Source organism: Mesoplodon mirus (genome assembly GCF_964341445.2).
Source record: "Mesoplodon mirus genome assembly, chromosome: 12".
NCBI lineage: Eukaryota > Metazoa > Chordata > Mammalia > Artiodactyla > Ziphiidae > Mesoplodon > Mesoplodon mirus.
In genome coordinates this window covers 82525397-82549437 of record NC_138988.1, presented here as the reverse complement: position 1 = coordinate 82549437, position 24041 = coordinate 82525397, and the positions used below count along the sequence as shown (strand labels likewise).

The 24041-nt window shown below is 39.6% G+C and overlaps 1 protein-coding gene across 1 annotated transcript; it reads left to right on the top strand.

The window, feature by feature from the left end:
- The first annotated feature begins 8189 nt into the window (after positions 1-8189).
- Positions 8190-14134, top strand: LOC309814121 (SLA class II histocompatibility antigen, DQ haplotype D alpha chain). Its single transcript, XM_082639548.1, has 5 exons — positions 8190-8324; positions 12254-12502; positions 12959-13240; positions 13498-13672; positions 13839-14134. Exons 1-4 carry the CDS (start codon positions 8243-8245, stop codon positions 13650-13652), a joined length of 768 nt encoding a protein of 255 aa, XP_082495674.1. The 5' UTR covers positions 8190-8242; the 3' UTR covers positions 13653-13672; positions 13839-14134.
- Positions 14135-24041: the final 9907 nt, after the last annotated feature.

The window sequence follows — 24041 nt, the reverse complement described above, 5'->3', positions numbered from 1 at the left end:
GAGAATTCAGCATCACCAAACGAGCTTTACAACAAATGCTAAAGGAACTTCTCTAGGCAGGAAACACAAGAGAAGAAAAAGACCTACAAAAACCAACCCAAAACAATTAAGAAAATGGTATTAGGAACATACATATCGATAACTACCTTAAATGTAAATGGATTAAATGCTCCAACCAAAAGACATAGACTGTCATACAGAGTGAAATAAGTCAGAAAGAGAAAAATAAATACTGTATACTAACACACACACATATATATATGGAATTTTAAAAAATGGTTCTAAAGAACCTAGGGGCAGGACAGGAATAGAGACGTAGATGTAGAAAATGGACTTGAGGACATGTGGAGGGGGAAGGATAAGCTGGGATGAAGTGAGAGAGTGACATGGATTTATATATACTACCAAATGTAAAATACATAGCTAGTGGGAATAGCTAGTTGCATAGCACAGGGAGATCAGCTCAGTGCTTTGTGACCACCTAGAGGGGTGGGATAGGGAGGGTGGGAGGGAGATGCAAGAGAGAGGAGATATGGGGATATATGTATATATATATAGCTGGTTCACTTTGTTATGAAGCAGAAACAAACACACCATTGTAAAGCAATTATACTCCAATAAAGATGTTAAAAATATATATTTGTAAAAAAAAAAAGACAAAGACTGGCTAAACGGATACAAAAACAAGACCCATATATATGCTGTCTACAAGAGACTCACTTCAGACCTAGGGACACATACAGACTGAAAGTGAGGAGATGGAAAAAAGATATTCCATGCAAATGGATATCAAAAGAAAGCTGGAATAGCAATTCTCATATCGGACAAAATAGACTTTAGAATAAAGACTATTAGAAGAGACAAAGAAGGACACTACATAATGATCAATGGATCAATCCAAAAGAAGATATAACAGTTGTAAATATTTATGCATCTAACATAGGAGAACCTCAGTACATAAGACAAATGTTAAAGCCATAAAAGGGGAAATTGACAGTAACACAATAAGAGTAGTGGACTTTATCACCCCACTTTCACCAATGGACAGATCAACCAAAATGAAAATAACTAAGGAAACACAAGCTTTAAATTACACATTAAACAAGGTGGACTTGATATTTATAGTACATTCAATCCAAAAACAACAGAATACACTTTCTTCGCGAGTGCTCATGGAACATTCTCCAGGATAGATCATATCTTGGGTCACAAATCAAGCCTTGGTAAATTTAAGAAAACTGAAATCGTATCAAGTATCTTTTCTGACCACAGTGCTATGAGACTAGATATCAATTACAGGAAAAAAAACTGTAAAAAATACGAACATGTGGTGGCTAATCAATACACTACCAAATAACCAAGAGATCACTGAAGAAATCAAAAAATACCTAGAAACAAATGACAATGAAAACACGATGACCCAAAACCTAGGGGATGCAGCAAAAGCAGTTCTAAGACAGAAGCTTATAGTAATACAATCCAAACAAGAAAAATCTCAAATAAGCAACCTAACCTTACAACTAAAGCAATTAGAGAAAGAAGAATAAAATAACCCCAAAGTTAGCAGAAGAAAAGAAATCATAAAAATCAGATCAGAAATAAATGAAAAAGAAATGAAGTAAACACTAGCGAAGATCAATAAATCTAAAAGCCGGTTCTCTGAGAAGATAAACAAAATTGATAAACCATTAGCCAGACTCATCAAGAAAAAAAGGGAGAAGACTCAAATCAACAGAGTTAGAAATGAAAAAGAAGTAAAAACGGACACTGCAGAAATACAAAGGATCATGAGAGGTTACTACAAGCAACTAAATGCCAATGGACAACCTGGAAGAAATGGACAAATTCTTAGAAAAGCACAACCTTCCAAGACTGAGCCAGGAAGAAATAGGAAATATGAACAGACCAATCACAAGCACTGGAATTGAAACTGTGATTAAAAATCTTCCAACAAACAAAAGCCCAGGACCAGATGTCTTCACAGGTGAATCTACCAAACATTTTGAGAAAAACTAACACCTATCCTTCTCAAACTCTACCAAAATACAGCAGAGGGAGGAACACTCCCAAACTCATTATACAAGGCTACCATCACCCTGATACCAAAACCAGACAAAGATGTTACAAAAAAAGAAAACTACAGGCCAATATCTCTGGTGAAAAAAATAGATGCAGAAATCCTCAGCAAAATACTAGCAAACAGAATCTAACAGCACATTAAAAGGATCATAGACCATGATCACGTGGGGTTTATCCCAGGAATGCAAGAATTCTTCAATATATGCAAATCAATTAATGTGATACACCATATTAACAAACTGAAGGATAAAAACTATATGATAATCTCAATAGATGCAGAAAAAGCTTTTGATGAAATTCAACACACATTTATGATAAAAACTCTCCCGAAGGTCAGCATAGAGGGAACCTACCTCAACATAATAAAGGTCATATATGACAAACCCACAGCCAACATCATTGTCAATGGTGAAAAACTGAAACCATTTCAATACAGTTTTGGAAGTTTTAGCCAGAGCAATCAGAGAATAAAAAGAAATAAAAGGAATCCAAATCGGAAAAGAAGTAGTAAAACTGTCATTGTTTTCAGATGACATGATACTATACATAAAGAATCCTAAAGATGCCACCAGAAAACTACTAGAGCTAATCAATGAACTTGGTAAAGTAGCAGGATACAAAATTAATGCACAGAAGTTGTTTGCATTCCTATACACTAATGACGAAAAATCTGAAAGAGAAATTAAGGAAACAGTCCCATTCACCACTGCAACAAAAAGAATAAAATACCTAGGAATAAACCTACCTAAGGAGACAAAAGACCTGTATGCAGAAAATTATAAGACACTGAAGAAAGAAATGAAAGATGATACAAACAGATGGAGAGAGATACCATGTTCTTGGATTGGAAGAATCAACATTGTGAAAATGACTATACTACCCAAAGCAATCTACAGATTCAATGCAATCCCTATCAAACTACCAATGGCATTTTTCACAGAACTAGAACAAAAAATTCCACAATTTGTATAGAAACACAAAAGACCCCAAATAGCCAAAGCAATCTTGAGAAAGAAAAACGGAGCTGGAGGAATCAGGCTCCCTGACTTCAGACTGTACTACTAAGTTAGAGTAATCAAGACAGTATGGTACTGGCACAAACACAGAAATATAGATCAATGGAACAGGATAGAAAGCCCAGAGATAAACCCACGCACATGTGGTCACCTAATTTTTGATAAAGGAGGCAAGAATATGCAACAGAGAAAAGACAACCTCTTCAATAAGTGGTAATGGGAAAACTGGATAGCTACATGTAAAAGAATGAAATTAGAACACTCCCTAACAACATACACAAAAATAAACTCAAAATGGATTAAAGTCCTAAATGTAAGGCCAGACACTGTAAAACTCTTAGAGGAAAACATAGGCAGAACACGCAGTGACATAAATCACAGAAAGATCCCTTTTGACCCACCTCCTAGAGAAATGGAAATAAAAACAAAAATAAACAAATGGGACCTAATGAAACTTAAAAGCTTTTGCACAGCAAAGGAGACCATAAATAAGACGAAAAGACAATCCTCAGAATGGGAGAAAATATTTGCAAATGAAGCAACTGACAAAGGATTAATCTCCAAAATTTACAAGCAGTTCATGTAGCTCAATATTAAAAAAACAAACAAGGCAATCCAAAAATGGGCAGAAGACCTAAACAGACATTTCTCCAAAGAAGACATACAGATTGCCAACAAACACATGAAAGGATGCTCAACATCACTAATCATTAGAGAAATGTAAATCAAAACTACAATAAGGTATCACCTCACATTGATCAGAATGGACATCATCAAAAAAAACAATAAATGCTGGAGAAGGTGTAGAGAAAAGGGAACCCTCTTGCACTGTTGGTGGGAATGTAAATTGATACAGCCACTATGGAGAACAGTATGGAGTTTCCTTAAAAATCTAAAAATAGAACTACCATACGACCCAGCAATCCCACTACTGAGCATATACCCTGAAAAAAACATAATTCAGAAAGAGACATGGGGCTTCCCTGGTGGCGTAGTGGTTGAGAGTCCGCCTGCCGATGCAGGGGACACGGGTTCGTGCCCCGGTCTGGGAAGATCCCACATGCCGCGGAGCAGCTGGGCCCGTGAGCCATGGCCGCCGAGCCTGCGCATCTGGAGCCTGTGCTCCGCAACGGGAGAGGCCACAACAGTGAGAGGCCCGTGTACCGCCAAAAAAAAAAAAAAAAAGAGAGAGTCATGTACCACAATGTTCATTGCAGCACTATTTACAAGAGCCAGGACATGGAAGCAACCTAAGTGTCCATCAACAGATGAATGGATAAAGATGTGGCACATATATACAATGGAATACTGCTCAGCCATAAAAAGAAACGAAACTGAGTTATTTGCAGTGAGGTGGATGGACCTAGAATCTGTCAGAGTGAAGTAAGTCACAAAGAGAAAACAAATATCGTATGCTAACACATATATACGGAATCTAAAAAAAAAAAGGTTCTGATGAACCCAGGGGCAGGACAGGAATGAAGACGCAGACGTAGAGAATGGACTTGAGGACACAGGGAGGGGGAAGGGTAAGCTAGGATGAAGTGAAAGAGTAGCACTTACATATATACACTACCAAATGTAAAATAGATAGCTAGTGGGAAGCAGCTACACAGCAGAGGGAGATCAGCTCGGTGTTTTGTGACCACCTAGAGGGGTGGGATAGAGAGGGTGGGAGGGAGACGCAAGATGGAGGGGATATGGGGATATATGTATACATATAGCTGTTTCACTTTGTTATACAGCAGAAACTAACATAACATTGTAAAGCAATTACACTCCAATAAAGATGTTAAAAAAATAGAAAGTTTTTGGTCTAAATTAATATTTTAAACTGCAAATTTCATTTCCACCATTAATTTATGAAAAGAGTCTTTTATTTTCCTTTTAGACAAAGGTAACAAATTGGTTTTTGTCAAATTGGTACACCATTCTTCTGAGTTTAATTCACTAATAATTTTACTTTATGTTAAAATTATGACCTGAAGACAGAAGCAACTAGAACAAGGTTCATTGCGTGATTGCAGGAAGAGGAGGGACACAAAATCAAGTTAAAGACAGAAAGCTCATCTTCTATCTCTTAGCTAGTAACATTGCCTGCTTGGACTTGCCCTGCATCCCACTGGATGTGAAATCTAAAACTGGTCTTCAACTTCCCATCCAAGATACAATCCTGATCCTGAGTGTTTAACATCCTAACTTCCTAATTTGAGTTGAATTCTTTTAACTGTAATATTAGTAGATGAAATTCTAAAGCACCATGAAGAAAAGTTTTGACCATTTGCCAAACTGTAAGTGATTTATTTAAGATATAAAGCAGGTGAGTCTGGATCCAGAAAAAAAGAATAGAAACATGTTATTTCTGCATAGAAAGGAGGATGCTGCATGGTAAAAGGAGCACATCTCAAGTAGAACCTCAAAATTTCTCTTGGTCCGTAATGGGAGAGACTAGAAAGAATGATAAGGCCACCTGTAGGGTCAAATATTTATCCTAATTATATCAGGACACTGTATTCTGAATCCACGCAGGAGACCCCCTCCCTCCCTCACAGGGATTTGTGGCTTGCCCTTGTCACATTTCAGCTCTGCACTCACCAGTTGTGTGACTTTGGGCAAATTCTTTCACCTTTCTGAAATTTGATGTCCTCCTTGTAAAATGGAGATGATATTAATTTATTACAAGTATAAAGAGCCGTGGGAATTTTTCATTCCAGGTGCAGTATGTCTATGTTCCTCACAATAATCTAACAGAGTGCTGTTAACGTCTTCAGCCAAGGATCATCAGAAGCACATCCATGGATGAACGAGTTGGTTTTATTGTTCATAAACTCACCATGGGGAATCATGGGCATCTCAATATGAAGATGTTGGAACCAAAGAAGCAGAACCTGTTGGAGAGATCTTTTTTTTTTTTTTTTTCTGCGATATGCGGACCTCTCACTGTTGTGGCCTCTCCCGTTGCGGAGCACAGGCTCCGGACGCACAGGCTCAGTGACCATGGCTCACGGGCCCAGCCGCTCCGCGGCATGTGGGATCCTCCTGGACCGGGGCACAAACCCATGTCCCCTGCATCAGCAAGCAGACTCTCAACCACTGCGCCACCAGGGAAGCCCAGAGAGATTTTTTAAGAGATTCACTGCAAAGAATTAGTTTACACAGTTGTGGGGTGGACTAGGCAAGTCCAAGACCCATAGGGAGGGTTATTGTCAGGAAAGGCAGGCTGGAAATTTCAGCACAGGCTGAAGCTGCAGCCCACGGTGAAATTTCTTCCCCTCAGGGAAACCTCAGGTCTGCTCTTGAGACTTTTCACCTGATTCGTCCAGCCTCACCTAGATTATCTAGAATAATCTCTCTTACATAGTGTCAACTGATTTTGGACCTTAATCACATCTATAAGATAACTTCAGAGCAACACCTAGGTTAATGTTTGAATGAATAACTGAGGACCATAGCCTAGGCAACACGTGAAACAGACCCTCAAACTCTTATAGGATTTGGGCTTGTGTTAGGTGATCTTGAGGAGGATTTAAGAAACAGAGACTTTGTTCTTAATTGGATTCTGTCAAGAAGTGGGTGGTGAGGTGGGGTAATTCTGTAATCGGGCGTCTTCATAAATCTTCCCTAGGAGGAAGGAAGATTATACTGAGGCTAAAGCTGTAATTAGGAAAGAGGCAGAGGTCATTCATATTATCTAGGGGAGAAGTAGGCTTGGTCATTTTTGTGATTTGGACACAGTTCATGTTTTGTCTATGTTGAGACATGATTACTGAGTGGCCTTGTTTTCTGCTTTGATGGTCAAAGCAGAAAGGCTGATGGTCACAGAATGGCTGTCTGATGCTGTTGCTATACGACGCTGCTTATGTTCAGCAAGAAAACACCAAAACCTAGTTGTGAGTTGCAGGCCAGCTCCTGGCAACACCAAGGCCTAATTAATAGTCCCAGGCAGCTCCCAGATGCCAGGGCTTTTTCTGTCTCACTCTTCTTTATAGTCTTTGTCACTGTGAGATAAGACAGTGCTGAAAAACTGGGGGCCATCTAACAGGGACAGGGTGATTGATTCTAAATAGAACCCCCATTAACCTGTGGCTTCCATAGCACACAGAAAATCAGTTCTTCTGAAAAAATAAGTTCCCCTCTAAAAACCGTCTTTGACTTTTAGCTCAATCCTTAGTCCCTCACAAATACCTGGGGTTTTAATGTGGCAGGATAAAGAATATTAAAATATCCAGAAGATTAAAGGAAGAAAATTTTCTAAGTCAGAACAATTCCCTGAATTCTACCCTCAATATTTGACTTGACATTCTTAAGTTTAAAAAAATTATAGAGCATGCTAGCCAGAGCTTTCTTTAATGTAATCAATGCTCCCCAAATTCCTTTAAAAGTAGATAGGTTCACCAAAATATAGAGCATAAAGAATACTCAAGACAGGGAAAAAATTCAAATGAAAGATCATGCAGTTACTTTAGGCAGCATTACATGACATTACAAGTACTTTTATTGCCCTGGGTAATAAAAGCTTTTGAGAGTACAAAAAGAATAATTTACTCAACTGGATTCCTATAAGTAGAAAAGGCAAAGGTATTCCTTGGCTATCACCAGCAGAAATCACTTGGTTCAACTGAATATTTAGAGAATTCCATATGCACTATGGAAACAAAGAGAAAGACAGTTAACCCACGTAAGGAGGCAAGAGAAATGGGAGGAGGTGGGGCCTGCCATGGAGGGGGACGAACTCAGGGGAGAGACCCTGGAAGTTATAGCCCAGAAGATCCTGTCGGACACCATATTATTGATGACCTCATCTGTCCACGAGGCTGCTCAGAAATTCCCAGCCCTCTTGTCACCAGCAGGCATACACATGTGTGAGAAAACTCTGATTTAATACCCTCCCTCTTTTCATAGAAAATTCCCTCAGGTCCACTCTGAGTGGAGGCCACCTCAGAACCAGATTTCCCAGTTCCTTCGAGGCCTCTTAGTACAAAGTCTTCATCTGGCAACTGAGGTGTCATCATAGGGGATTTTTCTGATTGGCCAAATCCTGACCTGGCAGAGTGTGGTTTGGGTGTCTACAGAGTTCCTTCTCAGCTCAGCCCTTGTCATTGCTCTGCAACTCAGAACGGCCACTGCTGAGACCACCTTAAAAGAGGATGGTCCTGAACAGAGCTCTGATTCTGGGGGCCCTCACCCTGACCACCATGATGAGCCCCTGTGGAGGTGAAGACATTGAGGGTGAGTGCATGGTTGAGGGATGTGGGGACTAGAGTTGGGGAACAGGGAATTGGAGGGAAAAAAAGATAGAGTTTGGCCTAGAAATAATAGCAACTCCTCAAAGCATTCTCAATATTAAGCAAATCTAAAACTTATAGTCATTCCTCCTGCAGGAAACCAGAGTCCAGACCCATTCTCTTTGCTTCTTGTGCTGTTGCAGAGTTCACCAAGGACATTATTCTGTTTCTGATATTGGATGCAGTGAATATGTCCTGGAGGGCTCTAGGGCATTCATTCATTATTGCCTCAAAGATTAGAAATGTTTCCATAAGTGGATATTTTGTTACTAAAATTTTATGAACGATGGCTCCCAAATTTCTCTGAGCAAATTTTGAAGCTTTTTGTATATTTCTCCTAAAGTGTATCTTGGGGTAAATAGTTCCATGAATTCTGTATACTGTGTAGATACAAAGAAGGGTGACCTTTTCAGTCTCAGATCTATATACATGTCCATGCTGTCATCTGGCACAGGTGGGGAGAGGGTAAGCGAGCCCAGCAGAATGCCTTTACACAAGGCGTTTTACCACAGGGTCCTCACTTAATCTCAGTTACCTCATACGTGTCACCTCACAAATAACCAAGTAAAAGAGGTGTGTAGAAATGCTTTGTGTAGAAATGCTTTGTAAGTGATTAAGACACACAAATGTCAAAGATTATTCTTATTTTTTTTAGTTTTACCGTTACAAGTGTAGCTTTGCTTTATTTTCTTTAACAAAGTAAGAAATTTCCTTATTTTTATTTTAAAATTGAGAACTTTATTATAAGAAATTTGATGAATCAAATTGTATTGTTTTCAAATTGTTGGCCCAAATTACCAGTTATTCGCCCCATCTAAGGAAGTCCTTCAAGAAGAATGGGCAAGCACAGATTATTTATTTGGTCCCTTAGGTCCCTCTGCCTTTGCTGTCCCCCTCCTTCCACCCTCTTTTCTTACATTCCTTCGTCTTCCTTCCCTTCCAGGATCCATCCCTGGCCCACATCTTTGTTATTTTATAGACATTGAGTGAGTTTGTAAAAACCAAAGTAGAAAGGCCAGATAGTTCAAAGGGGAAGTGAAATGGAGGGTACTCTAATCTTCAGCAACTTTGCTAACCATGGCTGCTCCCATTCTAATTGTGTGTGGTAGTGGAAGTTTCACGTATTTCTCCAGAGCACTTCTAAATGTTGTTTCTTCAGCGTCACACTAGAGTGTCCTGGTCAGGCTCGACTTCCCCATTAGGCACAGGGGACACAGGCCAAGGGCCTGCAGTGCTTATAGGGCTCCATGAAAATATTTTATTATTTTAATTAGAAAAAAAATGAACTTTTAGGGTAGAAGAAAATGTTTTAATTTTTAATTTAGCCTAGATTACATTTGTCTTTATACCAGTATGGCCATAAAATATGACTTTTAATATTTTTGTGGAGGAAAACTTGCTTAAGCAACAGTGCTTAGGGATCACAATCATACTGCAGCCCTGGTCACTGCTGATTCTGATTGTCATATAATTCTGCTACCTCTGTGCTTGTCAGTCTTCCTTGAAGTCTCTGTGATCCTCAAGAAGAGTAATTGACATTTTGTACACATTTTTGAACACGCAGCAAGCTAAGTTTGGGGGATGCAAAAATGAAAAGACATGCTATCTGCCCCATAGAGTGTACTAAGATTAGTAATGCTAAGAAAATGGTGCAGAAAAACAGAAGGAGTATTGCTGAGCAGGGCAATGGACGCAGCTGAGGCTGAAGCTGTAAATGTGAATTGGTTCCAGTTGGCATAGCAGTGCGATGTTCTTCAGTGCTGGCAACTCAGGACAAGTAGCCGATGAAGAGAATAATTGCATATATTCATGATTGAAAAGGAGTCAAGAATATTCACTACAGGGATAAGGAGGCTATGTTGGAAGGCCTTTTAAGTGATCAACCAAGGGGTCATGCTGGGTAATGATGAGGAATAGACTGACTTGAAAGCAGGACACTGGGATGGAGAGGTTGGAGGTTATAATGTGAGCAAAAACATGTGTAATGAGAGAACTTAGCTAAAAAGTTGGTAACTAAGCAGAAACTTCAAGAATGAACTGGGGCTTCCCTGGTGGCACAGTGGTTAAGAATCCACCTGCCAATGCAGGGGACACGGGTTCAATCCCTGGTCTGGAAAGATCCCACATGCCGTGGAGCAACTAAGCCCATGTGCCACAACTACTGAGCCTGCTCTCTAGAGCCCACGAGCCACAACTACTGAAGCCTGCACACCTAGAGCACGTGCTCCACAACAAGAGAAGCCACCACAGTGAGAAGCCTGCTCACCTCAACGAAGAGTAGCCCCCACTGGATACAACTAGAGAAAGCCCGTGCGCAGCAACAAAGACCCAGCACAGCCAAAAATAAATAAATTAATTAAATAAATAAATTTTTTAAAAATAATGAACTGGAGGTGTCCAGGAAATCCTAACATATAGTTTCATTTCAGGGGAAAAAAAAAAACAGACCCCTGCAAAGACCAAGGAACATGAAAGGATAATGTCATTTGGTTTGATTAATAGATAAGGTCAGATGAGGATGTTGGATACATCCATCCCAGAACTCAGCACAGTACACTGTACTTGCTCCTTTACTCACCTGACTCTCCCATTAATCAATAGTATCCTTGTCGGCAGAGACCATGCCTGATTGATGTTTTACCCTTTGCCTCCCACAATGTCTGAAACCCTGTTGATGCTCAGTAATTGAGGAAGGAAGGAAAGAGAAAATGATAAAAGGCTTGTATGTGTCTGGACAAAATTGTCCAGTCAGGCTTACTTGAGTAGAGTCAAACTGAACTGGTTGCCATTCTGCTTTGACATCCTCAGAAAAGTATATTGTCCATTTGAAGAAAACAGCAGAACAGTACCTTGAGTCCTCAACAAATACGTGTTGAGTCAGAAAAAGAAGTTTAGTAACCTCCTTAAAGAAAAAAATAAGGGTGGGAAATAACATAAATCCAAAATAAAACTTCCATTTCTTACTTCAGAAGCAATCAAGCACTCTCCTTTAAGGATCACTACTGTTAACAAAACAGACAAGTTAAAACCATTGTTTATTCTTTATATGTTTTGTAATACTGTCACTGTCCTTGTCATACTCGTTCTTACACCCTGTAACAGTTAGAGGAAACTTTTAAAATAATAAGATTCCGTGTGCTTTTCCTTGGTTTAAAAAAAATAAGATGGGGCTTCCCCGGTGGCGCAGTGGTTGAGAGTCCACCTGCCGATGCAGGGGACACGGGTTCGTGCCCTGGTCCGGGAAGATCCCACATGCCGCAGAGCAGCTGGTCCCGTGAGCCATGGCCGCTGAGCCTGTGCGTCCGGAGCCTGTGCTCCGCAACGGGAGAGGCCACAACAGTGAAAGGCCCGCGTACCGCAAAATAAATAAATAAATAAATAAAATAAGAAATGAATCTTGTATAGAAAACGTTCTGCTCTGAGCCAGTCCTGAGGGGAGAGGAACCATAATGAATGTGTTATTAACTGATGAAAGAAGTAAGTGAGAAAGAAAACTTATGAAGCAAAGGGAAGTAAACTAACACCATGATCATTCATTCCCTTCTTTCTTCTTTCTTTCCATTATGATATTTATCACAAGCCTACAATGTGCCAGGCACTGAGCTGGACATGCAAGAAATAGCAGTAAACTAGGCCTGTAAAAATTCTGCCTTTCTGAGCATATGTTATAGTGGAAAGACAGATTGGATTCTAACAGGACAGCTACCAACACTGAGGGCAAAGGAAACAGGTGCTGGGAATTTTGCTTCCAGACTGTGCCAGAGGTGAAGACTACAATGTTTGAGAGTTAAGTTTCTTCTGTTACTTCGTTTAACATGGTTCTTTCCTCTCCCTCTGTTTTCCACCTTCCTGCCCCTCACCTTCACTTATCAGCTGACCACGTTGCATCCTATGGCACAACTGTCTACCAGTCTTATGGTCCCTCTGGCCAGTACACCCAAGAATTTGATGGAGATGAGCTGTTTTATGTGGACCTGGAGAAGAAGGAGACTGTCTGGCGGCTGCCTGTGTTTAGCAAATTCACAAGTTTTGACCCACAGGGTGCCCTGAGAAACATAGCTGCGGGGAAGCATAACTTGGATATCTTGACTAAACGCTCCAACTTTACCCGTGTTCCCAATGGTAGGTGTCCACCATTCTGCCTCTCTTTACTGAAACTGTTGTTTCATACCAGGCCTCACTCTCTTGTCCCCTAAGGAGAGATACCCTTCACCACTCTATAAAACTCTCTCCTTTCCAAGGAGTCTCCAGACCTTCTCATAGTAATTACTGAACCCTCATCCTCCCTCCTCTCAAAGATCACATATTTCCATGTAATATAAGGATCCCTACTCCCATAACATATTCCTTGAATCCCTCAAGGAGGAGTCCCACAACCTCCCTCCTTAGCAAGCATGCCCACAGAGAACATGGGGATAAAGCAGAGGCGGTGAATAGCATCTCCCAAGCAAAAGGGAAACAAGAGCTCTTCCACTGTCAGACCGGAAAACGTTGGTGGGAGGGCTCCCCCAGGATGCAATGCAGAACCTCAGAGCAGAGCTATCCTCATTTCACATCAGTGCTGTTTCCTCACCGCAGAGGTTCCTGAGGTGACTGTGTTTTCTAAGTTCCCTGTGTTGCTGCATCAACCCAACACCCTCCTCTGTCTTGTGGACAACATCTATCCTCCTGTGATCAATATCACATGGTTGAGGAACGGACACTCAGTCACAGAGGGTGTTTCTGAGATCAGCTTCCTCCCGAAGAATGATTTTTCCTTCCTCAAGATCAGTTATCTCACCTTCCTCCCTTCTGATGACGATGTTTATGACTGCAAAGTGGAGCACTGGGGCCTGGATAAGCCACTGCTGAAACACTGGGGTATGTACGAGCTCCACCTCTTTGATACTTTCTCTTCTCTATCAAGTACAGAATGTCCTGCCTTTTAGCCCCTAAATCACACGGTTCAGAGCTTGTTTTCCACACTTCAAGTGTTTCTAAAGATATACTTCCCTCTCTTCCCTAAGCCTGGTGCCCTGAGTCTTTGTAGAATGAACACCACACCTCCTGCCCCATCCCAAACACATGCACATGAACCAACACTCTGTATTCTGAGTTTTACAACTTCACTTTTGCAGAGCCTGAGATTCCAACCCCTATGTCAGAGCTGACAGAGACTGTGGTCTGTGCCCTGGGGTTGACTGTGGGCCTCGTAGGCATCGTGGTGGGCACTGTCTTCATCATCCAAGGCCTGCGCTCAGGTGGTCCCTCCAGACACCAAGGGCCCTTGTGAGTTGCACCCTAGAAGGGAAGGTAAGGATTCAGATTTGTCAGCATTGGAGACAGTATAGGAGGGAAGAAAGTGGGAAGAGGTTTGTGGACTCAAATGTGGTGAAAAGTTGAGGAGAACTGGGAAAGGTCATGATGATTGCACAGAAGCCCCCTAGGACTCATCAATCTCATGTCTGTCCTGTTGCAGGTGCACTGCCCGTCTACCAGAGCAGAAGAGTGGACACGCTAGATGACCTAGAACTATCTCCATATAGCTTCTCTCCTCTTACACTCCTCCTCTCACCTCTTCTCTGGAACTTAAGATGCTTATCCCTTAAAGCTCACATATACCTCGGAACTCTCCCCCTGACTACCTGATGATTTTTTTCTGTTCTCAATAGTTACATACCATGGGATCACTGGCATATTCCACCCAGTTACCTAATCCCTAGTGACCCTGATCCAGTATCATCATGGAAGCAATAAATCCTCCTTTTATTGAAACTTTTCCTGTCTTTCATCTCGAGGCTGACTAGGACCTTGTTCCCTTATGGTTTAGGCCCCTTAATTTCGTTTCTCAGATCATGTTTCATGCCCAGTAACACAGGAGCAACCTGTGTAGACTAATAATATGTTGTTATCTTAGCTGAGATTATTATTTCTCTCTTCCTTCTGTTCCCACTCTTGGCACTGTCACCCACCCCCCTAATTCAGGCATCATTGAAGATAATATATACTCTTCTCCCATGGTGTAGATTTGTTATAGCAGAAATGCAAAAACCAAGAAATAAGTCTGTACTCATCTGAATATAGCTTTTAAAAGTTATGACAGAGGCTTCCCTGGTGGCGCAGTGGTTGAGAGTCTGCCTGCCGATGCAGGGGACACGAGTTCATGTCCCGGTCCGGGAAGATCCCACATGCCGCAGAGCAGCTGGGCCCAGTGAGCCATGGCTGCTGAGCCTGCGCATCCAGAGCCTGTGCTCCGCAATGGGAGAGGGCACAACAGTGAGAGGCCCACGTACTGCAAAATAAATAAATAAAAATAAAAATTTTGACAGAGAAATAGGAGAAAGGAATTTTGAATCTTAAAAGTACCAAAAGCCAAATTTTTGGTACCAAAAGTCAAAATTTGTTCCCAGAACTTTAAATTTGTGAAGAATGAATGAGGATAGTAAAAGCATTCCTCTCTCCTCCCCACCCTTAAGGAGCTAAGGATTCCCTAGGCAGAAAAAGAAATGAAAGTCAGTTAGGAGAGGATCAGAATACAACATAATGCAGGTATCTGAGAAGGACCAAAAACTTTGTCCTTACTTAGGGTTAGTAACAATGGGAAAAGGGATGGGGTAGAAACCACAGGCATATTTAGGGTCCCTAGAGCACAGGTGTCGTTTGCCTCACCTCCTGCATGAACTCCTGCTAGATAATCACGCACTTTCCTGACATGGCATGTCAGGGACAGTAGAGTGAATATAGCTGCAGAATGTTTCTAGGCAGATAAATCTAAGTCATTTTACTGAATCCCTGTGCATCCTCGTTTGCCATGAAGCACAGCAGGACATTTCAGTACCCCCAGCCCCTGCCCCTCACCCTCCTAGCCAAGGAAACCATGAGCCTATGAGAGAGAAATCCCAGGAAGGACAACATCACTGAGATAATGTAGCAGCAGCTCTGAGTGCTATAGTCTCCTCCAGATTCACTGTCTCCAGTGGAAATCTTTGTGGAGGAAATGGATTAACAGATGGATTCTCTGGCTTTCCTGAGTGTGTCTAAAGCCTCACTCTTGAGAGTGCATGTGACTTGACTTGGAGTCATTTTGCCCTTTGAAAATGTTTTAGGCACATTGTCTCAGTCTTTCCATTCTTCAGTTACCAAGTCCATACATTGCATCTCGGGTGGTATTATGGAACAACTACGAAATTTTTGAGACTGTCCCTGTCCATGCCATCTGCATCAGTGAGCTTAAAATGTAATTGAGAAAAAAGACACAATATTAACACAGCATGATATAGCTTGGTTTGGTGCAAAGAAACCTAAATCCAAATCCAGAACTCAGCACTTTATAGCTAGTAGTTAAAATTTGTAACACTGGGGAAAATATCTAACATTTCTGAGCTGTATTTTTCTCATCCATTATGTGGGGTGATGATACTTTCCTTGCAGAGCTATTGACAGCATTTGAATAAGCTTGCTATATAGGAAGTGCCTTATGCATACTATACAAATACATAAGAAAACATTGCTAGTTACATTCACAATTAACTTATTTTTAAAAAGTAGATCATATCATAAGAAAGCACTTTTGTTTTCCTGAGACTTTTAATGAGTTAGGAGATTCAAACATGGAGCTATGGATAAATTATTTTCATATGTTAATTGGAGGATTTTGTTTTCCTGAACAAGAAAAGCTGAGATTGGGTTAGGCTGAGAGAATAAATAGGGTATAGTTGCCAGTGATGTATCATTGGTGAAAGGGTTGCTAAGAGAACTCTTAAGGAAAGAAGTTGCAATATTTGATTTTGGATTTTTTTACTCTCTAATAAAAAATATGTCCCCCCTACGGCTCATAATTTTTAGTCAAGGTATGTTATATGCAAATGGATATTTATGCACGTTTACTTTGAGGAAGAGGTAGGGAAGATTCAAGGAGAAAAAGCTAGCTGTGAGGTAGAAGTAAGAGAATAATTTAAAATGCAGAGTAGGAATTAGTCAATACAGGGAACCTGAACCAGAGGTGATCATAAAAATGTAGGTCACCAAGCACAGATGATTTTTAGGGTATTGACACTATTCTGATACTATAATGGTAGATACATGTCATTATACTTTTGTCCAAGTCCATAGAATATAAACCAGGAGTGAGCCCTAGTGTAAGCTATGAACTTTGGGTGATACTCATGTGTCAATGTAAATTCATCAGTTGTAACAAATGTAGAGGATGTTGATGGTAGCAGAGGATATGTTTGGTGGAGGCAAGGATATGTAGGAAATCTCTGTGCCTTCTGCTTAATTTTGCTGTGAACCTAAAACTGCTCTAAAACAAAGTGTATTTTTTTAAAAATTAAAGAAAATGTCAGCAATTATGATCCCAAATGTATAAAATAAAAATTTCAGTATAACAAAAATATAGGTCCCTCACTATGCACAAATGTGCTGAGAAGACCTTTTGGCAATAGGATTTTTTTTCCTTTGAATAGGAAATTTTAAGTAAATTTCAGTGATTCATAAAGTAAGAATTCAACAATTTGGAGGGTGTGTGTGTGCCTGTGTGTCTGTGTGTCTGTGTGTCTGTGTGTTTGCAATATAGGGTTATACTGAATGGCATTATGACCAGTGGCTCAGAAATATACAAATGCTGACCTACTCAGGCTCCTTCCTCATCAAGTATTCAGGAAAGCAAATTCAATGTTAGTTGCATTTTGTTAAAGCATTCATTCATAAAGTCTTCACATAATTTTTTTTTTTTTTTTTTTTTTTTTTTTTGTGGTACGCGGGCCTCTCACTGATGTGGCCTCTTCCGTTGCGGAGCACAGGCTCTGGACGCACAGGCTCAGCAGCCATGGCTCACGGGCCCAGCCGCTCCGCGGCATGTGGGATCCTCCCAGACCAGGGCATGAACCCGTGTCCCCCGCATCGGCAAGAGGACCCTCAACCACTGCACCACCAGGGAAGCCCCAAGTCTTCACATAATTTTAAATAGCAGGACTAAAATTAATTCTAGAGTATACCCCATTTAAAGTTGTTGTAAAATATTGGTCACATTCTCTGTGCTGTACATTACATCCTTGTATCTTATTTATTTTATACTTGGTAGTTTGTGACTCTTAATTCCCTTCCCTTATCTTGCCTCTCCCCACACGTCTCTCCCCACTGGTAACCACTAGTTTGTTCTCTGTATCTATGAGTCTGTTTCAGTTTTGTTGCATTCAGTTGTTTATTTTTTAAATTCAACATATAAGTGAAAACATACAGTATTTGTCTTTATCTGATTTATTTCACTATGCATAATACCCTCCAGGTCCATCCATGTTGTTGTAAGTGGCAAAATTTCATAATTTTTATGGTTGAGTACCGTATCTTCTTTAGCCATTCATCTGTTGATGAACACTTAGGTTGCTCCCATATCTTGGCTATTATAAATAATGTTGCTATGAACATTGGGTGCATATTTTTTGAATTAGTTTTCTTTTTTTCTTCAGATATATACCCTAGAGTGGAGTTACTGAATACTTTAAATGAAGTATAATATATAAAAATATCAAATCACTATGTTGTACACCTGAAACTAATATAGCATTGTAAATCAACTATACTTCCATTTTTAAAAATAAATAAAAATTTTAAAATAAAAAATAAATAAAATAAGTGTTATATAACAAATAGTTTAAGGGGCTGGAAATAATATACAATAGAAAACTAAAATTAACTAATTGGAATTTATTTTGCTCTGAATGACTGATGAATGTATAATAAAATTAACTGTAAACTAATAAGCTTACACTATTTAAAAACATGTTCCGGGCTTCCCTTGTGGCGCAGTGGTTGAGAGTCCGCCTGCCGATGCAGGGGACGCGGGTTCGTGCCCCGGTCCAGGAAGATCCCACATGCCACAGAGCGGCTGGGCCCGTGAGCCATGGCAGCTGAGCCTGCGCATCCGGACCCTGTGCTCCGCAACGGGAGAGGCCACAACAGTGAGAGGCCCTCATACCACAAAAACAAACAAACAAACAAACAAACAAAAACCATGTTCCTTATATTAAAAAATCAGAAATAGTAAAAAATTAATACAAACTTTAAAAATTTAACTCTAAAAAATAAGAGCAATCATTTCATCAACTAAAAGTAAGAAGTAGGATCACCACATGACATTACTGGAAACAAAGTTGGCTATCAGACAACATGATTTTTTAATTATGTGATTCTTTAAAAATTATTTGAGTTATTTGAATTAATTCAGATTGTATGCATAAAGTAAGACTTTATTAATATCTAATATAATACTATTTAAAAGTTACATAACTGAAAAATCACATTTCTTCAACAAATAATTTGCAAGGAAAAATAGAGAATAGAGAAACTATACATTTTTAAAAACCGAAGAAACATATCAGTCAAATGCTAGGCTTTATTTGGATTCATATTCAAACAAAATAACTGTTAAAAATTATTGTGAGACAATCAGAAATAATTTTAGGTGTGGTAATGGCATTGCTGTTATATTTCTAAAAAGTTGTTATATCTTAGATTTTCATAGTAAAATATTTATCAATGAAATTATATATTGTCTAAGATTATCTTTAAAATAATCCAGTATGCATATAATATTAAATGGGTGGATTTACAAAATTGTCCATGAACTGATCATTTTTAAAACTGGACTGTTGATACATGGCACTATTCTCCCTACTACTGTATATAGTTGAAATGTTCCATAATACAAAGTTTTTTTTAGATATTCCAGGAAAGCCAAAAGAAAAAATAAGCAATGAAGCATTCTGTTTGAAGTTATTTTGGTTTTTAAGGTTTTCCTTATATTTATTGCAGTTAAGAAACACTGAGTATCCATATCCTGTTCTACACCATAGAACCTCTCAGAAATGTAACCCTAAAGAATGTGTATATAACAAAGAATAATAGCAAAAGAAAGCAAAGTAATGCTCACTTTATTACTGGTTGGGCTAAACCCCAAACTTTATTAAATATAATTACTAGTTCAATCTATAATGTAAAAATGGTCACTTAGAAGTGATGCTGTGATACATACCATACTACATTCTGAGTGTATTAAAGTAATGTGAAAACAGATACATTTATTGTCTTGGAAGAATTTACATTCCAATAGGAGGAAGCATACATACATGAAATAATTTCACAAACATACAAGTACAAACTCTGAAGAATTTATAAAGGAAAAGAACAAGGTAATGTGAGAGAGTATTGCACAGGAACCAAGTATAATTTGGTGTTTAGAGAAGGCTTGTATAAATGTCTGAGATGAAACAAGATGGTTTACAGTAAATGAAGGACAAGGTTAAAGAGGGCAGAGCAAATGTTTGAGAAATCTAACAATATGAAAGAGAGTATGAGGAACTTCCCTGGTGATCCAGTGGTTAAGAATCTGCCTTCCAATGCAGGGGACGTGGGTTCGATCCCTGGTCGGGGAACTAAGATCCCACATGCCGCAGGGCACGCCACAACTACTGAGCCCATGTGCCACAACTAGAGAAACCTGCACGCTGCAATGAAGAGCCCACACACCACAATGAAAGATCCCTCATGCCACAACTAAGACCTGATGCAGCCTAATTAATTAATTAATTACTTTTTTAAAAGAGAGTATGACAATAAAATAAAACGAAAATTATTACAGTTTAGTAGAGAAAGTTTATGTAAGAGCAAGCAAGCTATTTAAATTCTTTCTAATTAGAATCCTTAGTGAAAAGATACTTCCTCTATAAAAGTAATAATGAGGGGCTAAAAAATTGGAAAATGTAATAGAAAGATTAAAAAAATAATAGAATAATATAAAAATTATAATAGAATTATTATTATGTAATAGAAAAATTAAATCAAGAAAACCTCCTTGAAAGTTTTTCCCTGAAAAAGAAGACAAAGAAATGTAATATATGGTAGAAAAGATAAGACACAGAGAATAGACCTGGCAACATCAAGTAACAGAGCTAGAGAGGGAAACAGAAAAATGAAGGGGGAAATTTATGAAAACAAGTAAAGGAAAATTTTCCAGATATAAAAGACCTAATTCTTTACATGGAATGGCGACTTTCAGATATTTAGCAAAATTAATGAAAAAAGACTCATTCTTAGATACATTAAAATTTTTTTAAATCATTTTTAAAATTTCAGAATCTCAAGTGTTAAAAGAAGATCATAAAATATCCCAACGAGGGAAACAAAAAAAACATACAACAGACACTGTTAAACCGTCAAATACTTATATCATAAAGATAATGAGAAAGGCCTGGAAGTTCTAAAGGAAAATTATTTTCTATTAATAAATGTATACCTTTTCAAAATCACAATTAGGCATGAAGAAAGGATAAAATACTGTTAGACATAAAAGAATATAAATGTACCTAGCACACATAGCTTAATTGGAAGTTGATTAAGAATATGACTTTGTTAAGTGAGGTTGTTAATCAGGAAACAGGAACGTACTTGGGGAGTGACATCAGCAATATGGTTGAACAAGATGTCTCTCGTTCCTATCCCCCTTTTAACAACAATTTGTTATCCATTCCTGGATAAAGATACCTTTGTGGGAGCTATGGGATCCAACACCATACGCTAAGGAATCCAGGAGGAGTCTTGCCCACCATGCATCAGATAACAAGCATACAGACCTCAGTCATGTCTAGGGACCCTGCAATGGCCCATGAACTGGCTCAGCCCCTCTTAACTATTATCTGGGAGCCCCCAGAGAACAGTCTTAGACAATTACTCATAGGTGAGAGAGCCTTTGTGGAAGTCCAGGTTTCCAGCTGAGAACTTCCAGCACACCACTGGAGCAAAGAAATACACGTTGGACACACTGGAGAGGGTAGGAGGAACAGCATCACTCCTCCCCAAGGCAGCACAGCTTGGTGCCAAGGGAGACCTTCTCAACTCACGAATTATCCTGTAAGGGAAAGTGAGAGCATGTGAGTGAGCACCTGTCTTCCTCAGCTGTGCGGGAAACTGCCAAAGAGGCCCATTTCTCTCTCACCCCATCCAGAGTAGTGAGTCATAACTTACATTACTGGGGGTGGGTAGAGGCCAGCAAAGTGGCAGATAGAACTCTTGGAAGATATGAAAGAGGCACGGATCCATCAAGAAATCCACCAACAAGCCACTGGGGATGCCTCACCATTGAATCCCATCAACTTGCCCACAAGCACTCCCAACACTCCATGCACCTCACCCACACACACCCCACACTGTGGCCAGCTCCCTGTGTGCACTCCTGACAGCAGCAAGAGTGAGCTTTGGCAGACAACTAATGAGTAGCCCAGAAAGCCAGCCCAAATCTGTAGGCCAGGGAGAGAACATGAACCTGAGCTTCAGCTCCATTCTTGGGAAAACAAAAGGGAAGCTGTCAGCAGCCAGCCTGGTACACTGCAGAATCAAGAGAAGGCATACAAGTTTAAGCATTCTGCCATGAGAGAGCAAGAAGTGTGGTACAGGCATATCCATAAAAGGTCTGAGAGAGTCTCAGAATCCCTAGCAAGACTGACAGAAAGTGTTTCTCTCCCAAAGTCAGTTAGTAAAGACTGGAGAAGGTGATTGCTACTTCAATTGCAAAGACAGAAATGAAAGACTTCAAGAAACATGAAAAATCAAGGAAACACGATACACCAAAGAATCAAAATAATCTTCCAGTAACTGACACCAGGATGTGGAGATCTATAATTTACCCAGAAATGCTCTTTTAAGGAAGCTCAGTGAGCTACAAGAAAACACGGAAAGACAACTCAATGAAATCAGGGAAACAGTACATGAACAAAATTAGAAGTTTAATAGAGAAATAGAAATCTTTAAAAAAAAAAACAAATAGGGCCTCCCTGGTGGCGCAGTGGTTGAGAGTCCGCCTGCCGATGCAGGGGATACGGGTTCGTGCCCCGGTCTGGGAGGATCCCATATGCCGCGGAGCGGCTGGGCCCGTGAGCCATGGCCGCTGGGCCTGCGCGTCCGGAGCCTGTGCTCCGCAACGGGGGAGGCCACAGCAGTGAGAGGCCCGCATACCACAAAAAAAAAAAAAAAACAAATAGAAATTCTGGATATGAAAAATACAACAAAAAATGCTCTTTCTGCTTGATGGAAAGAAGAGGAAGATTCTTTGCTCTTCTTTCCATCAAGTAGAGGAAAGAATCTGTGAACCAGAAGACAGGAACTTTGAAATTATCCACTCAGAACAAAACAAAGAAAAAAGAATGAAAAAGAGTGAATAAACCTAGAAGATCTGTGGAATACAGTCAAATGTAATCCTCTGTCAATTATTGGAGTCCCAGAAGGAAAAGAGAGGGAGAAGGGAACATAAAGCTTATTTAAAGAAACAGTGGCAGAATCTAAAAAAGAGTGGATATATGTATACGTACAACTGATTCACTTTGCTGTACAGCAGAAAGTAACACAACATTGTAAATCAACTATACTCCAATAAAAAATTTTAATGCAAAAAAATAAGTAAATAAATAATAAAATAGCCCTGCCAGTATCACTCTCTTTAAAAAAAGAAAAGAAAAGAAAAAGAAAGAAAGAAAAAGAAATAAAAAAGAAAGAAAAGTAACAATGGCTGCGAGTTTCCCATATCTGAGGTGAGATTTGGATATCTAAGTTCACGAAGCTCATAGTTAAGAAACAAATTCAACTTAAAGGGCTTCCCTGGTGGTGCACTAGTTGAGAATCTGCCTGCTAATGCAGGGGACACGGGTTTGAGCCCTGGTCTGGGAGGATCCCACATGCCGCGGAGCAACTAGGCCCGTGAGCCACAACTACTGAGCCTGCGCGTCTGGAGCCTGTGCTCCGCAACAAGAGAGGCCGTGACAGTGAGAGGCCCGTGCACCGCGATGAAGAGTGGCCCCCGCTTGCCACTAGAGAAAGCCCTCGCACAGAAACGAAGACCCAACACAGCAAAAATAAATAAAATAAATTAATAAACTCCTACCTCAATTAATGGTGTTGGGAAAAGTAGACAGCTACATGAGAAAGAAAGAATATGAACCACTATCTTACACCATACACAAAAATTAACTCAAAATAGATTAAAGATTTGAATGTAAGACCTGAAACCTTGAAACTCCTAGAAGAAACATAGATGGTAAGCTCCTTGACATTGGCCTTTGCGATGACTTTTTGACACCAAAAGTAAAGGCAACAAAAGCAAAAATAAACTAGTCAGACTACATCAAACTAAAAAGCTTCTGCACAGCGAAGGAAACTATCAACCAAACGAAAAGAAAATTTACTGAATGGGAAAAAAATTTGCAAATTATATATCTGCTAAGGAGTTAATATCCAAAATATCATACAATTCAAAAGCAAAAAAATGTCTGATTAAAAAATGGGCAGAGAATCTGAATAGACATTTTTCCAAAGAAGACATACAGATGGCCAACAGGTACATGAAAAGATGCTCAACATCACTAATCAACAGGCAAATGCAAATCAAAGCCACAATAAGGTATCACCACAAAAATAAATAAATAAATGAATAAATTAATTAATTAATTTTAAGGTTAAATAAATATCTTTTTTAAAAAAGATATCACCTCACACATGTTAGAATGGCTATCATCAGGAAGACAAGAAATAACAAATGCTGGCAAGGATGTAGAGAAAAATGAATCCTTGTATACTGTTGGTGGTAATGTAAATTGGTTCAGCACTATTGAAAGCAGCATGGAGTTTCCTCAAAACA

Bases quoted from the DNA above. Each gene is read 5' to 3' on its own strand.
- LOC309814121 (XM_082639548.1), top strand. From the start codon at position 8,243: ATGGTCCTGAACAGAGCTCTGATTCTGGGGGCCCTCACCCTGACCACC. The intron at 8,325-12,253 runs GTGAGTGCATGG...TTCACTTATCAG, and splicing joins TGGAGGTGAAGACATTGAGG to CTGACCACGTTGCATCCTAT. The intron at 13,241-13,497 runs GTATGTACGAGC...TCACTTTTGCAG, and splicing joins GCCACTGCTGAAACACTGGG to AGCCTGAGATTCCAACCCCT.